Source organism: Helicoverpa zea, chromosome 22, assembly GCF_022581195.2.
Source record: "Helicoverpa zea isolate HzStark_Cry1AcR chromosome 22, ilHelZeax1.1, whole genome shotgun sequence".
Classification (NCBI taxonomy): domain Eukaryota; kingdom Metazoa; phylum Arthropoda; class Insecta; order Lepidoptera; family Noctuidae; genus Helicoverpa; species Helicoverpa zea.
In genome coordinates, this window is record NC_061473.1 from 1,976,195 (window position 1) to 1,993,099 (window position 16,905).

The 16,905-nt window shown below is 34.5% G+C and overlaps 1 protein-coding gene across 1 annotated transcript in view; it reads right to left on the reverse strand.

Moving 5' to 3' along the window:
- The window catches only part of LOC124641292 (orexin/Hypocretin receptor type 1-like), a 138,778-nt gene that overhangs the window by 41,341 nt on the left and 80,532 nt on the right, over nt 1-16,905 (reverse strand). The window contains exon 2 of the mRNA XM_047179338.1: nt 1,788-2,455. Coding sequence (XP_047035294.1) covers nt 1,788-2,381 — 594 coding nt within the window. The 5' untranslated portion in view covers nt 2,382-2,455. The remainder of the gene's footprint in view (nt 1-1,787; nt 2,456-16,905) is intronic.

Genomic DNA, 16,905 nt, shown 5'->3' on the forward strand with positions numbered 1-16,905 from the left:
CGCACTAATCAATAAGTACTAATCGCACGTATCACTTAACACTAATCACTTTACGCTTCCGTTCACACCTTGATTACTAAACACCTGCACTAATCACCTGCAGTGTTAACTTAACAAAGTGTAAACCGGGCATAAGCCATTTTGCGTTATGACATCTCCTTTCATTTTCTTCTCCATGGTTCGTACGGAAATTAATCGCTAGCTTCAATGATTGATATCGTTGATAAATAGTACGTCGCACTTGATACGACGCTATCTATCAGTTAAAGTACTAGTTAGGAGGTAAGATGAGTTTAGCTATCGGAAGCTTGTAATTAAGTTAGTGAGGAATTGGGTAACTAAAGCTTGTTTGGTTAGTTCCGGGATGGGTTATTATTTTTTATCATATGGGAGGTTGATTCAGTTAGTTAAAATATTTTTGCATAAAAATATTTTGTTATTTAAACATCTGGTCTCCGCTCAGTAGTATCCCTGAGCGAAAAATTATATTGCTTATTTCATTGTTTATTTCTGACACTTACACGAATATTATTTGAATATTTGGGTAGTCTGCCCGTGACCATGGATGCTGTAAAAGATTTATTTAAATTATATTGCTTTTTTAAATTTTTCTTGACGAGTATTCTTTGAGATGCAGAATATAGGTGCTATGATGATTTGGGGATCTTCTTGCAATAAAAAAGACTAAATATGAGAACTGTTAATTTGATTTGACAAGAGTTATTAATTGCAGAGAAAAATGTACTAAACTAGAAAATATAAATCTCTTTTACAAGATGAAAAGTAAAAGAAAAGAAAAGATAAACATGGAACTGTAGTTACTATGAAAACAAACACAAAGCCAACTATTAAATAAAATACTACACAGGATGTAATTAGTTCGTCCGTCTGTCTGTCCAGGATGTTTCTATACTGTATGTACATGTAAGAAGATAGTGGGCGAATATCGGGTGTGTCGTAACTAATCACATTAAATTAAATACGTTAATATACTGGCTAATATACGTCGATTAATTAAAAAAATAGAATACGTAAAAATAAATGAATTTTTCAAAGTAAATAGAATAAAAATGTGCGAGAATTAGAACACCATATAAGAGTCAGTCATTACAAACAACTGAAATTCTTCCTTGAAAACTGACAGCTGTCAACTTCGATACTCCCAACTTTATCTCTGCATTACACATGATGTTGTAAATTATAGAAACGAAAAATGACTCCTGTGGCTAAACCACTGAATGGATTAGGTTATTTTTTTTACAATTCGCCATAGAATATCATAAAGTATATGTGATAGGACTAATGTGATTAGGTACGACACACCCTGTGCATTGTACTTATGACTTTTTTTTCTTGAGTCAGAAATGTTTTCTGAGGATACGAAGATCTTATTTTTAGCCCAACGGATATTGAAAAACGCGATGAACCGATTTGCAGAGGAAGTTTCATTAACACATCCTTCGCAGATTCTTACGAAGAAATAATTAATGAGTGTTATTTTTTGTAATATTTTGTTTTTCTGTCTCGTAGACTTGTGGTTGGTCTTGCTTTCTAACAATAACTAAATATTAATTTTTGGTGTGCTAAAAGGGAGATTGTCTGAGATACTGAAATATTGATTGTTACATTTCTATTCAGAGATATTGAATTGATATTAAATAGCTTTTGCATTAAATGGTTTCAAATTATATGATTGGTCCGAATAAACAAATCAATAAAATTTTGGCAACCAAACACAAAACCAATTCATTACCAACACAAGACAAACAAAACTGAACTCAACCCACCTGAAAATAGAGCACAATTCTGCACATTGCCGTCCCGAAGAACCACGTTTGCGTCACATCCCACAGCACGGTGGGAGGCAAACAAATAAGAATCACCATAAAATCCGCCACGGCCAAGTTAACGATGAAATAGTTCGTCACAGTCCTCATCGAGTGATTTCTATACACTGCTATACACACTAAAGCATTCCCTATCAATCCAATCACGAACACTATAGCATGAGTAGCTATTAACACCCACTCGTAAGGCTGAGGAAATATGTATTCAATAAGCATGTCATAGTACTGCTGTCTCGTCAAATTACAGTACTCAGGCTCTCCAACACAAGGAGTCTCAATTTCATCGTCTTCATAAATCTCTGTACTATTATCACTATCTTGTATTTCTTCATTGTCTTTGTTAAGTGTTGTATTCATTATATACTCTTCGATTTCAAAAACATTGTCAGATTTGTTATCTCTTCTTGTTTTAATATCTAAATTTGTTATGCTATCTAATTTTGATATTGAGGTATTACTATAGACATCTGTCGAGAGACATAGTTCACACATGATCGACATTGTTAATGTCGTCAAAATTATTTTTAAATCCATCTTCTGTTTTTAAGTTTGCATTTTTATTTGAATTGCTCTCATTTTGTTCGTTGGCAGCCAGGATTTTGCGCCATCTGTAAAAAAAGAGTATTTATTTAAATTGAGCAATTTGGTTTCCGCGGTGAATGGATCTGAATTCGTTATGGGGGCGCTGTAGAGTCTATTATTAAGGGTCCTATGGTGTGAATTTTTGGTGATCTGAAGTAATTTTTTTGAACATGTCGACATTAGGGAAGAAAGGAAAATAAAATGGGGGCCATTTTTGCAACGGGAATCATAATGGGGGTTGAGTCATTACAGCGTAGGGGACTGTTAGATATTTTCTTTGTGTTTGGCAATTTTCAAAAATGATTCTAATGATGATCATGAGCTTTGCTACCCAAAATGTAATCTACATTTGGGATATTTTTCCTCTTGATAATATATCATCAAGAGGCAATTTATTAAATTAATTTGTACTACGAGCTATGTGACCGTTTCAATGATATTGAATTTCAACATTATTAATTGTATAAATATTTCAATAATGTAATTAATTGTGACAAAGGTTTGATAGTAAATAAAGGTTACTGGAACTTGATGATAAAGCACATAATATTAATTGTGTGGAATTTTATTAATGATTTATTTGACTTTTGTATTGAAGCTGATAAAACATGATTCAGAGTATTGACACACAGGTGTTAATTAATATCGCAACGATAACTACTTACTTAAACTCTGATGACCTTACTACAAAAACTTTAACAACTGTTTTACACTTGTCTAAAAAAAATGTGGCTCCAAAATGAACCTTATGTCAACGTCATAATTTGATATTTTTTTAGACAAGTCTTAAACTGGCGTTAAAAAGTTTTTGTGGTAAGACGGTCTGGGTTTTTTGAAAGGTTACGGAAAACTTTGTTACGAATTAGCTTATGGTTGTGTTTGAGAAATGATTTAAGAAAAATATTTTTTTAAATTGCCGTTTAGAAAACGGTAATTCTAGTGGTGTATTCTAATGGTAATAAATGTTATGGTCAACGGATCTGAAAATATAAAAAAAAATATATGAATATGTGGCCTAAAAACAAATCGAATTCGTGACCCAATAAACCCAATTCTTACAGAAAGATATTCCACAAAACGCAAGTAATTGCTTGGTAGAACTAATTAATTAAAGCGTTCCCGTGTTTTGGGAATTAAACAGATACATGATGTAGATAACATTGAATTTATTGCGCACATTCTGCTCTGTCACAATCATTTGTTTTATTTGATGGCCGTCCGTCACTTTTGGGAGGCAACTACAGTTTTGTTTTATAGATCACGCAAGAAACTCATCACTATCATCATCAGCCTTTTTATCGTCCCACTGCTGGGCACAGGCCTCCTGTCACGCGGAGAAGGATTGAGCATTAATAATCAAGCTAGCTCAATGCGGGTCGGTGATATCAGACATTATAATCCAGGTTTCCTTGAGATGTTTTCCTTCGTCTTTAATTAGTCATCGGTGTCCAAGATATTCTTAGAAAGTACCAAACTAAGAAAAGTTGCATTGGTTTTGCCTAATTTGGAATCGAACCCGCTCTCATACATGAAATGTTGCCGTTGGTTCTTCTGACTGTCTCTGGTCCCGTAGCTTTTAAACACATAAACCGATTCAGATACAGTTATTTTTTAAAAAAGCTCAGCTTTTAAGTTTCATGAAAATAGTCTCAGACGTTTAAAAATAATCAGCTAATTTCAGTTTACTTACGTTTACTGTATTTCGCAGTTAAAACAAAAATACTATTCAATAACCGCTCAACCCGAACATAGAAAATAAACTACGCCATATTTCTCTTAATATCTTCACGCTAGTTACTCTAACGATACGGACAGACATAACCTCGTTTAACGATAGCTATTATATGACTGTGACTGAGTTTAGGGGCCGCTTGTGCACTTTGCTTGGCGAATGGATGGTCGATAAAGTTGAGGAGTTTTAAGACGGTTATAGCTGGTGGAAAGTACTTATCTTCACTGTGGTTGAGATGAAAATAATAGATTTGCCCATACTGCAGTTTAAAGAGTTTTGAAGAGGCTTCATAATATTTTTCTGTACTTTCGCACTAAAATATAATAAAGAAGATACATTTTTTTTGTTCGCTATACAAGCTTCTAAAATGCTGAATCGATTTGAAAACTGCTTTCACTGTTGATAAGCTAGACTAAGGCCGAGTACCTAATTAGGCAATAATTTGTACCTACAGGTACGAGAACATGTTGCGTCGGGACACGAGCGAAACCACGGGAAATCTACTAACTACTATCTATTTATATACGTACTAGCTACTACTCCTTAAAGAGGATGAAAAATATCATGTAACCAAAATTATAAACCTAAAGAAGTTTTGGTTTCAGTGCGCTTAATTTCGGGAACTACCTTATCAATTTGAAAATAGTTTATTTATAACAACCCTGTTTTCCCGTAGCTGAAAATACGGAATTTAATGCAACCAGTTGGCTAATCCGGCCTCTCCCATAAATCATTAAAACGGTCACTATTCACAGTATTAAATGATAATTCTGTCCACAGTTTCATTCATTGATGTCTCAGAAAGGGTTGGTTTAACCCCCTAATTAACCAAAATCCGGGTTCAGTTGAAAGTCGATTAATTAACGTACTAAATGTTAAACGACTAATTTAGAAAGGGTTGAATCAACGAGTGGTTTTCGTTCATTAGATAAGCTATTTTCTTTAGTCGGTTGACTTGCCTTTTTAAAGCTCATTTTGTAATTAAGAAGGAAATTCAGAATTCGTGATGTTACTGAGACTTTTTTAACCGACTTCCCAAAAAAAGTTCTCAATGCGGGAGAATTTGAAGTAGGTATACTTTAAGAATTTGAATTCTGGATATGGATGAACATGCCTGAAATAAATGTTTTTATATTATTGTATAATTAAACGTAATATCTGATTTGAATCTCACTCGAACCAAGAATGTAAGACGACATACATGGCATTTAAAATTCCCGATTCAAACCATAAACAACAGAAAGGCTACAAAGGAGTTACAAAGACATTTTACCGAAACGTCAACGTCAAACGTCAAATATTTAATGAAACAACGTCAACGTCAAACTTGCGTGTCTCATGACAGTTAATAAGTCCCCGAGAGAAACACGAGTAAAGTTCAGTTCGTAAACATAAAATGGTTCAACATAAACTGTTTGACAAGGAATTTATTATTTCCCTCACGTAAACTTGGTTTACATGACATTGTATTTTCTGGTAACAAAATTGAACTCGTGAATAGAATACCTAGAGAAATATCTCTCTCTGCCTATGGAAATATGCGAAAATGTGTCTTGTTGATAGAGATAATTATATTCTTTATCATGTACACCAATTAAAATTACAAAAAAAAAACAACAAAATTGAGGCTAGGGGTCGAACTATAATATTATCGCCATTGTCGTTCTGTCCTCATCTCAATTTTGAAGTCTGCGTAACATGTATTTTGCCGCATGTAGGTATGTCGCAGGCAACTCGTTGAAATAGCCATTCAATCAAACAGTTAGCCCTGTGACAGAACAACGCCAATTGTTTGATTGAATGGCTATTTCAATGAGTTGCCTGCGACATACCTACATAATATAAGATCTTTCAGCATATAATACGTTCTAAAATATTTGTAGGTTTTAAAAGGTTTCCGCGGTACATTTTGATAAAAAGATCAACTTTTGTCGCAAAGTTTCTTATCATCATCATCTGACTAGCGCTTTTTCCAACTGAGTTGAGGTCGGCTTCCAGTGTTTTACAAGGAGCGACTGTCTATCTGACCAGCAAAGACACATAAAATGTGACACAATTACCACAGACGTTATTGAGTATTTCACAACGAACGGACAGTGCATCAATAATAAGTACTAAGTACGAGTAAGAACAAGAGGCAGCCATTTTGTTCCCTAGTGAATACTAAGCTAAAAAGCTGCCCTCACAAACAGATCTTTCATTTCATTTCTTGAGTTTACAATTTAAATTTAAATTCTGAAGAACTTCTTTTGACTAAAAATGTGAATTTTAACTTCTTACTTAGTCAAGTTACTCGATAAACTGGTGGATCCTGGCTAATATTTGAACATCTAGGGCAGTCATTACGGGTAGTCAGAAACCAGAAAGTCTAACAATCAGTATTACCAAGGGGTATTGGCTTGCCTGGGTAATTGAGTTGAGTCGTTCCGATAAGCCGTCGCTCCATGTAAAGCACTGGTACTCAGCTGCATTCGGTTAGACTGGAAGCCGACCCCAACATAGTTGGGAAAATTCTGGCAGATGATTATGACTTAGCCTATTTTAGATCTTATTATAGGGAAACTAAGTATCAAAATATTCATCCGCATCGCTGTCAGCTGGGATCGTGCCCAAAAGGCTGGCTGTATTGCCACGCTGGATGGCAATGCATATCCTTTGACCGAAGTATAGTATCATTTTGTAAAACTATTGAATAAAAATGCGTAGCTATGTCTAACTTGTACCTTAATAAGAATTCAAGCTACGTTATGCATCGCCTATTTTAGCATGTACGATATAAAAATACATTTGCGTCGAAAAAATAATATAAAAAAAGAATGGTACAACAGCTTGTTACAATTAAAATGAAACATACTAAGCTTACGCTACGTAACGTCAGGCTTAGTTTTGTTCCCGGAAGAGATCGGTTGTATAATAATAAGATTAAAGATTTAGCTGTTGGAATTAAACTTAGTTGTAATGTAGATAACTTTGTGTACAGGTTTAATTATTATCAAATAACAAAATATTAAAATGTGGTCTTTCAAAAATTGGTAAAAAACTTAACTTTTAGTAAATTAAATATTGTTCACATTGCGAACTCTGTGTAACTAAAAGATGGTATTGCTACATCGAACAGCAATAGACAATAAATGGAAAGTAAATAGATTAGTCGTAAAGAGAGGTATTCAATTGAACTTTTATAGTAAAAATATTTATTTATGTTTAGCACCTAACCTTTTTTTAATATCTATTAAGAACGTATCCCTAAAAACACTTTGTCTGAGTGTTGTATGAAGTGTTGCCAAATTAAATTCTGATAAAATCCAGACTTAAAAGTAGCACTTGGTAGCAATTGCACAATAATTGAATTACTAACACTCTTTCAGGTGTTCAGAAATATTGAGGACCACACGGGACTACTTATTGAAGGTGAAACAGAAATATAGAAGTAAAAATAACAACGTGATGGGAAGTGCCTTTTAAACCTTGTTCTTTAAAACTTTGGTTTAACGAGCGCTAACTTTTTAAACGACTTCAAAAAGGAAGAGGTTCTTAAATGATTTCGCATCATGTTAAAAAAAACCGGCCAAGTGCGAGTCGGACTCGCGCACGAAGGGTTCCGTGCCATTATTTATAAAACCGCATCTACCTGTTGCCGATATCGATATCGAGCAAAAATGAAAACGTTTGTTGTATGGGAGACCCCGAAAATATTTGTTTTCTTCCAGTTTTCAGTATTTATTGTCATAGCGGCAACAGAAATACATCATCTGTGAAAATTTCAACTCTCTAACTATCACGGTTAATGAGATACAGCCTGGTGACAGACGGACAGAGGAGCGAAAACAATAGGGTCCCGTTTTACCCTTCGTACAGAACCCTAAAACGACTTAACCAAATTAAGCCTCACAAAAAAACAAATATAAAGAGTTTCAGTAACGTAACCTAAAGATATTTTGACCCTTAAAACGACCGCAGCTATCGTGGCAACTACATTTACACAATTGGGATAGTCCGGCTATATTAGTCAGAATTTATTCGAAGACCTTCCTTAATGCAGCTGGGAGCCATTTTCGTTTAGTTAAGAAAAAGTTGCGAATACTTTTTTTGGATGTCTTAGAAATTGTCCTTTGTTTGTTTGGTACTATCGTACTTTTGGGAATGAGTATCCTTAGGGTGCGTCCACATCTGGCGAATGCGCCGCGAATGCGCAGCACGCGAGCCGATCGCGAGCTGTCCGCGAGCTGCGCGCGTGCAGTCACTGCAATAGTTCGGTGCGCCTCTTTAGCGCAACTCACGCAAGGCTCGTATAGAGCGCGCGAGCGGCGCGCGATCTGCGCGCAATCAGTTCTCGCCCTTACAGTTCCGTATATTGGCTCAGTACTATCGAAGATGGCAGACGTCGCGCGCCGCCTGCGCGCCGCTCGCGTGCAGCGCTTAGGTCGCGCGCGAGCTGCGCGCGGGCGGCGCAGAAGCGGCGCACGAACAAAAATGCACGCGCGCAGCTCGCGGACAGCTCGCGATCGGCTCGCGTGCTGCGCATTCGCGGCGCATTCGCCAGATGTGGACGCACCCTTAGAGTATTAGTAATAGGAACGTTGTAATTAAGGTTATTGTTTCTTTTTACACAAATTGCAGAACTGTGGTAGAATCAGGTATCAGGTCATACATATATATGACTAAAAAATGATTACGTAAGTTTCAGGCAGCAACGAAAATTCAAAATTTTGAGAAAATTCTGTAACAATATTTTTAATTTACTTTCGTGTCTAAAAAAAAAATATCCAAATGATGATGATATGATAATAATTCGATGAATCGTTTTTATAGTTTAAGAAACCAAACTAAACAGCAATTTAAACATAAAGATAGCAAAATAAAAGCAACCAATTTTTTGTCGCGTTTCTCAAACATAACTCAAAGCATTTTTCTAAATGACAGAACACGCATCTATATTCTGTCTCGCACAATCCCCCAAGAGTGATTTAACACAAAATTAAACACAATACATTCCTATTACCAATTCATAGTCGAATCAACATAACCACCCGTCAAAATTACTGAGAAAAAAATGCAACAATTTTTCACCAGTCAGTCTTAAATTACTAAAGAAAAAAAATGCTCATATTTTGTTCTTTTCGTCGGAAAAAGTTCATCAAATATGTAAGGGCGAGTACACACAAAATTTAACGATGCAGCTTTAATGGGGCTTAAAACAAATGCTGTTTACTGCCTGAGTGACGGCGTCAAATATTTTGTTTGTAGAAGTACCATTTGTATGGGAATTTGAAATTACTTTAAATATGGGTGTGGGTGGGTGAATATTACAGTTGACATAAAGCACCAAAAATTAAGTTTTTAAAAAGAGTTAATACGTAAGTCATTCTTCGAAAAAGGTTTAGTAATATTTTTTACTATTTTTTATAGAAAATCGATACTTAAACGCGATAATGTAATGTCAACCACCTAATGTAATGTCAGTCATACTACCAACCTCTTACAACGCACATTGTTCTTGATGTGCGTGCAGTGTTACTTATCTTGCTTTAGATGTTTAACTTTTTTCTAACTTCCTAAGCTTTCTTACAAATTGCCTTTTTTAATTTTATTTTTTTATTGTTATATAATTCGTGTGCATGTGAATCGTACCTTTTTAATGTCAATGATGGTCAGGGGATATCCGAAAATCAGGGCTGTGCCCAGCACAGCTTATACTGAGATATTCCCCTTGCCACACTGTTTCTTTTTTTTCTTGTATATTATATGTTATTTTTCAATGACTGTATATGTGGCTAGATAAATGGTTTAAATGGTTTATATGTGTAAAGGTGATATAGATAATTTTAATGAACTGAAAAAAAATTAAAAAACTGTAATTAAAACTTTTTTGTACAAACTATTATTTGATAAAAGAATAGGTACTACTATACTAGGACAAAAAAGTCGTAAACATTTTATATATTGCCAAAACTTATTCAATAACTTTACTAATTTGACCTTTTGTTAATTTTCCTACACATTACAAAAGTGCGTGGCTATGAACTGCCCTAGAGGGTTGAGTATTACTCACAGTAAAACGTGACCTTTTTGATTTTTATGCTCGCCTGGTACTTAGATGTGAAATTAAGGAGTTTTTTATACGTAATAACGAGTTAATTTCTTTTCCTGTGCCTAGAGCAGTAAAGTAAGTACGTAGTAATAATATACCGATTGGAATTCCTGCTAGTTTTTTGCCTACCTAGGATGAATTTTGTATCAAAAATAGTGAAAATAACGGCTGTACTTCAGGACCCTGTAGGATTGCAAGATGGATTGTGTGAAAAAAAAACTATCACTGTAAGGTTTTCTGTAAGAGAACCAATACCTAGGCTCGCAGTTGTACATCATTTTTTTTAATATTTATGAAAAATTGTATCTAAGTGCAAAAAAGTTTAGCTAAAAATAAATGTTTAGCTGGAAAGACTGTCACTAGTCATGCAGAGAATTGTAAAAGTAAAAGACATGCTGCGCTAACCACAAATAAAAATCTGAACAAGGGCGATGAAATGATCTAAATGGGCGAAGCCTTTTCTTAAAGAAGGGTTCTTAATTTTATCATCACGAGGAAGATTAATTAAACTTGCAAATTGATTCATCTCCAGCCCCTTTTTATTTCAAAAATTTCCTAACTTGAAAAAAGAGAAAACTTTTTCAAAATGGCTGTTACAAAATCCTTGCTGAAATGATGAATTAGTACGCGGAGAGGGTTTTAGAAACTCTGAAACGCACGTGTTTTATTTTCAACGTGTAAACAGGTAATTTATTGTGTCCCTTTTAAACCTTTATGTTCATAATATGAAAGGTGCTAAAAAGGCAAAGGTTCCATATAAAATAAAATAAAATGCTCGCACATTGTGCTTTGAGAAAGAAAATTGATTGCGAATTTAAGTCACGTCTTTCATATATTGTTTGACAGCTACAATACAAGTATGATAATGTATGACGTATTGGTTCCATTAAAAGTGGGACAAATAATAAGCGTTCAGTAATTTTGGTTTCAAATAAAGTCACACAAAACATATTGGGATTTTTTTTATGCGTACAGCAGTGGCTGAGAGGGTTCAATTGGCTGAGTCTGCATATCCAGAAAAGTATATCCTGGAAGTCTTCAAGTCAAAAGTGAAAGTAACATTTTGGGTCCCAACTGTCATCCATACATAGCTATATCTAGCAGTTGTTACAAATAGTCAGTAGCTAGAAAGTCTGACAGCCAGTCGACTAAGGGCTATACACTATACATTATCTTGCTTGGGGAGATCAGATAGATAATCGCTCCATGTATAATAATTATACTCAGCTGAATCTACTAAGACTGGTAGCAAACCAAACATAGAAACAAAAATTTAAAAGATAATGACCATTTCCCACTGAACCCTAAAACACTTCACAGCTGCGAATAAAAATATGTCAAGTTTTATTGGTCCTCGAGGTAATAGGCCTATTATTACTTTATTGGGCAAGAACGTTATTTTCAGGATTATTTCCACTGAAAGTTTTAGGTTTACTACAAAACTTTCAGTGATAAAGAGTTGAATAGAAAAGTTTTTAAATAAGGATACTTGGTTTAGGAGGTTTTAGTTTCAGTAATTAAGTACTATTTAGGCTGTTAGGTTTTAGTATTATTTTTAAGAAGAACATAATATCGGAGCAGATATAGTTTACTACATTATATGCATATGTTGTTTAATACTTTTTTTTTTAACTACTTCAAAAATCATCAAATGACCCCTCCCGCTGTGGGTTAGCAGCGATGAGCGAGTGTCAGACTCTTACTGACTAAAAACCGTCGTGTTCCGTCATAGGCCTTTTATGTGCCAGGGCCGCGGTAACTGTTTCGAACAACCCGCAGCATGTTGTTTAATACTTACGTAGGAATATGTTGTTTACTAGCTTTTGGAAAGTCTTTTGGAAAGTTGTCTGCAGTCGTGGTAGTCATAGCCTGCAACTTTTTAAGTAGCTCTTTCTAAGCACAGTACTTTCTAGCATTTCTGGATACAAAAATCGTACGTTTTAATTTGTATACAACTTGTGTTAGTATATAGCTTTATAATACTTTCTTAACATCTGCAAAAACGGAACGTAAACACAAAATAACGTCACAGTTCCCGAATCCCTGAAATTGTCGTTCCACGTGGAGAGGACCTAATCAAAGCATAATGAGAGGATTATCAGTAATCTTTCTGTTTACTTCGGATCATAACTTAATCTGTGTTTTTCTAGGGGAACAAAAAAACTGTTGTTTTCCTTCTTTGATAATTTTCAGTAAATTATTTATTATAAGTATAACATATTAAATATGGAACTCAATTTTATTATTATTGCACAAGCCCATGAGTAAACACCACTCTTTGTTTTCTTGCTCAAAAACGGCTAAACTGTTTATAATACTTACATTAAAAAACACACAAAGATAGTAAGTACCTGGTACCTTGGACACCTCTATGTACATATAGTCCCCAGGCCGGCGAACAAATTTTTTTTGATACATATTCATTTAAGACTTTGTGAGTGCCTTCCTTACGATGAGTCCGACAAACTTTTCGAATGCGCAAATTTTGGTGCCGCTGCGTTTTTTAATGCTTGACTTCTGGAATTGTCGATATGACGTCACTATGACTCTTCGTACATACCTACAAAGTCTTAAATGTATATGTATCAAAAAAAATTTGTTCGCCGGCCTGTGGACTAATATAAGTATCTAGTAGTTCTTCCTGGATGTGAGCAAAACTTCGGGAAACACTTATGCAGAAAATATACTAAGTCTAATTATAAGCTAAGTCGTGTTTTGACCAAAATAACAAGAAAACGTTTTATAGTAATTTGGTAAGCACAAAATCACAAAAAAGTCAAGTATTAATCAGCAGAGTTTTGTAAAACAAAATCATGTTTGTACCTATAATCTAAATTGTCAGTCAATTACGTCATTATAAAACTCTAAAATAGATATAGCTCTCAATAAATAGAATCAGACCAGACAAACAATATTCAAAAGTGCTCTATCTATGTTTTTTGCCTATCTGTTTATTTAGTTAAAGGACTTGGAAGCGTTTTAGAGTACCCGTACACTGAAGACTAAACAGTCGACCGACAGTAGACCATATATATTTTTAAAGAAAAGATTCCAATAAAAGTTTTCAGTCAGTATGATACCGGTTAAAAACCTGATCATTGTTATATGCGTACCTACTATCATTCAACTTCTATCGACTTATGAGCCCAAACAAACTATCGGCCGATTAAAAATTAGTTGTGTGCGTTCTCTTACAGCCAGTTTCTTCATCAAAAGTTAAAGCCAAAGTAAAAGTCAAAGTAATGTCTAAAGTAAAAGTAACGGTCAAATTCTATTTTTCTATTAGTTTTGCTGTCACTTTAGACATAACTTTAACTTAAACTTTTGATGAAGAAACTGGCCGTTAATGTTAAAAGAATTTGGCTTCTCGATGCTTTAATTGATTTTATATTGTTTTGACAGCTGTGTTTATAAATCGAATCATGTGATCGATGTATATGTACAATCAGTACCGTTAAAATATGAAGAAATTTGTACATCTATACGTCATTACGGCACCTCGTCATTATTTAAGAGTTGATTAAATACTAAATTACATATTATATACCAGCTGTTTTATATCTTATTGCTCTTATTTATCATCATCATCATCATCATCAGCCTATCGCAGTCCACTGCTGGACATAGGCCTCTCCTCTCTCTTGCTCTTATTATAAGATATAAATCATATTCTGACATCATCACTACTATACCGAAATCTTCTTTTAAATAAACCCCAAAACATTTAAAAAAGACAATGATTTATCTTTAAAATGTTGCGAACTTTTTGAAACTTTTGAAAAGTTTTCAATAAGATAAGCAACGCCTGTCATTGTTAAACTGATAACAGTATTATTTATTATTCTTGTAAAATGCAGTCAAATAAGCAATAATTCTTTTGACATAGGATGTTATTTTTGTGAATTTAATGTATTGTTTCTTTCCGACACGTTTTATCTACCTCTATAGAGCGGCTGGACGAATTTGACTTGTTACTAGGGTTGGAGAAAAGTGTAAAAAATATGTATATTATGGAACAATTAACTTTACATTCAATTGTTAACACGAAAACTTTTCAAAGTGTCGTGTCACAATTTCCAGCCTATTTGAAATCTTAAAACAAGCAATAATTGTAAAATAAAATTAAGCTGGCATGTGGTTCGAATATACATGTATATGTTACCGTAAGATTACAAACATCGTTAGATTACAATCTATCTCGAGAGATTGTAAACTGTCGAATTATTGTGAACCGTAACATCTGATTGCAATTTAACGCATTATTTTTCGCTATATTATAATCTATCGATGAGAAATTGTCAAATTGTCAACTGTCCGAAAGCTCTCTCTGATTGGTCAGTCTTTTTGTAAGATCGACCAATCACGACCAGCCGTTCTGTTCCCATGGAGTTCCCGTAGAGTTAGGAATGAAATAGAGGTGTCAGTTAAATAAAATAGATGCTCTTCAAAAATTCTTCAAGTATTAAATTTATATAAAAATAACTCTTATAAAAATACAGTTAGGTATTTTGTCTTCAAATACAAACTAATATTTAAAAATAAAATAAAAGGGGTGCTAATTAAACAGGCTTCTTTTTAATATCATTATTCGCCCCCAAAAATGTATGTTGCCTTCTAAATTACTAAGTCAGCCACAATTAATAAAGCGTCGAGCATCTAAATAATACTATCTTAGCCACGAGTTATCTTCCACTCTAAATACAACTCAGCATGATGGTTATTTTTTTGCATCTAAATTTGTAGCATGCATTCTAACAGTAAACTTCTTAAATACTATTAAATGACATCATAAAAATATTTATTTACCTTCTAATTTTTTAACTCGTACCTACTGAGTTTTTTGTTTAAAATATAACACATCCCATATTAATTGACCCAGCATGGAAGTAAGCATGCAACATGCAGCAAGCATAACTTCTGTCACGGCTCCGGCGCTGCGGGGCTCCGGCGGTCCCATGCGAGCTTATCGTCGCAGATGGTTTTCACGCTCACCACCGCAGCTTCGGCTTGCTGGCCGGCTCTGCCGGCCAGCCTCAGCCGCGGCGGCGAGCGCTGAAACTACCTGCGCCTCAGCTCGCAGGCCGCCTCGCCCCTCCGCGCCTACGCGGTTTTGAATTGCACTCTAGGGGTAGGGCAGACAAGACTACGTGGAGTCGGTTTTGCAGCGATTCGTTTTCGTCACTAACTTCAATTTTTAATACAATTTTTAATTGTGTGTAATTTGAGTCTTAAAAATTAAGTACAATTTTTGATTTTATAAAAAATTAAACCGTCACTTATTTTTGCACGTCAAAGAGCTGTGACACCGGGAGTTGCAAAGAACATTGTCTTTTTTGACGTTCTACCAATCAGCGCGCAAGATGCATTCCGTTCTACGCCAGTTGACAATTTGACCGCTCTACATCGCTCTCGATCTTACAAAAAGACTGACCAATCAGGGAGAGCTTTCGGACAGTTGACAATTTGACAATTTCTCATCGATAGATTATAATATAGCGAAAAATAATGCGTTAAATTGCAATCAGGTGTTACGGTTTACAATAATTCGACAGTTTACAATCTCTCGAGATAGATTGTAATCTAACGATGTTTGTAATCTTACGGTGACATATACATACAAGTAATATATGGTTTTTCACGAACAAATTAAAATGTTATTTTCTTTCAGTACATACGAATCTTTTGTGATTGACTTAACAAGAACAATTTTCCATTAATTCGCACATTCCGTTCCACGTTATACCAAATGGACATTCCTAACTATGATAACAGACGCGTTTCCTGCAGATGCGTTTAATCAAAATTATAGAATGAAGATTAAAGAGTCACAACGTCTTTGTTTTTGATAGACACTGATTGTAGAAGCTTTTAGCTTTAACGTGTTTTTTGCTAATTTATGAAAACATTTTTGGATGAAATAATAAGAAGATTCGTTAACCTCAATTGTTAGAATAATCTGTTAATCTAGCTTTTTCTTGTTATTTTACCCGCGTCTTGAAGCAACCCGATAAAAAGTGTGCAATGTTCTTCCTAGGTTCTAGACTAGATTATCAGAATCTGTTTACCTTATTTAAAATGTTTCAGTACTTATGATGTGCAAGTGCGACAGACAAACAAAGTTACTTTCACATTTTGGTATAATATTATGATAGAATGGTCACCATTTGTGTGATGAGCATGCTTGTTGGCTGTGGTCTGGGTGTTATAATATGTTTCTCAGTTTGTATGAGAGTTTATCAGTTGTGTAAGCACGCACAACACAAGCTAATAAATAGCTTACCGTGGGGCTATCCGACCGTCCGTAAAAGGTGTCCAGGTACTATTTAGTATTTATAATTTGTCGTGCCTTCTCAAGCACGACTTAGTCTTTCAATATGTAAGCAAAGCTGTTATTTTCATACCCTTTTGCGTTAATAATGTCTTCTTTCAAAGTAAAGCGAAAACTATTATACAATAAAATAAAATAAGTTTATTTTTACGTCATGTAAATACATAAAATAAAATAAATAAATAAATGTTGAATACTTTCTTACATACTTGCTTTATTTCTACTTTTATCTTTCTCACTAACTCCCTAGATAGAAATAAGCTGTAAACCTGTTTCTTATCTTATCAAAGTTTCTGAAAGCCGTGGCGTATTTCAGACAACTTTT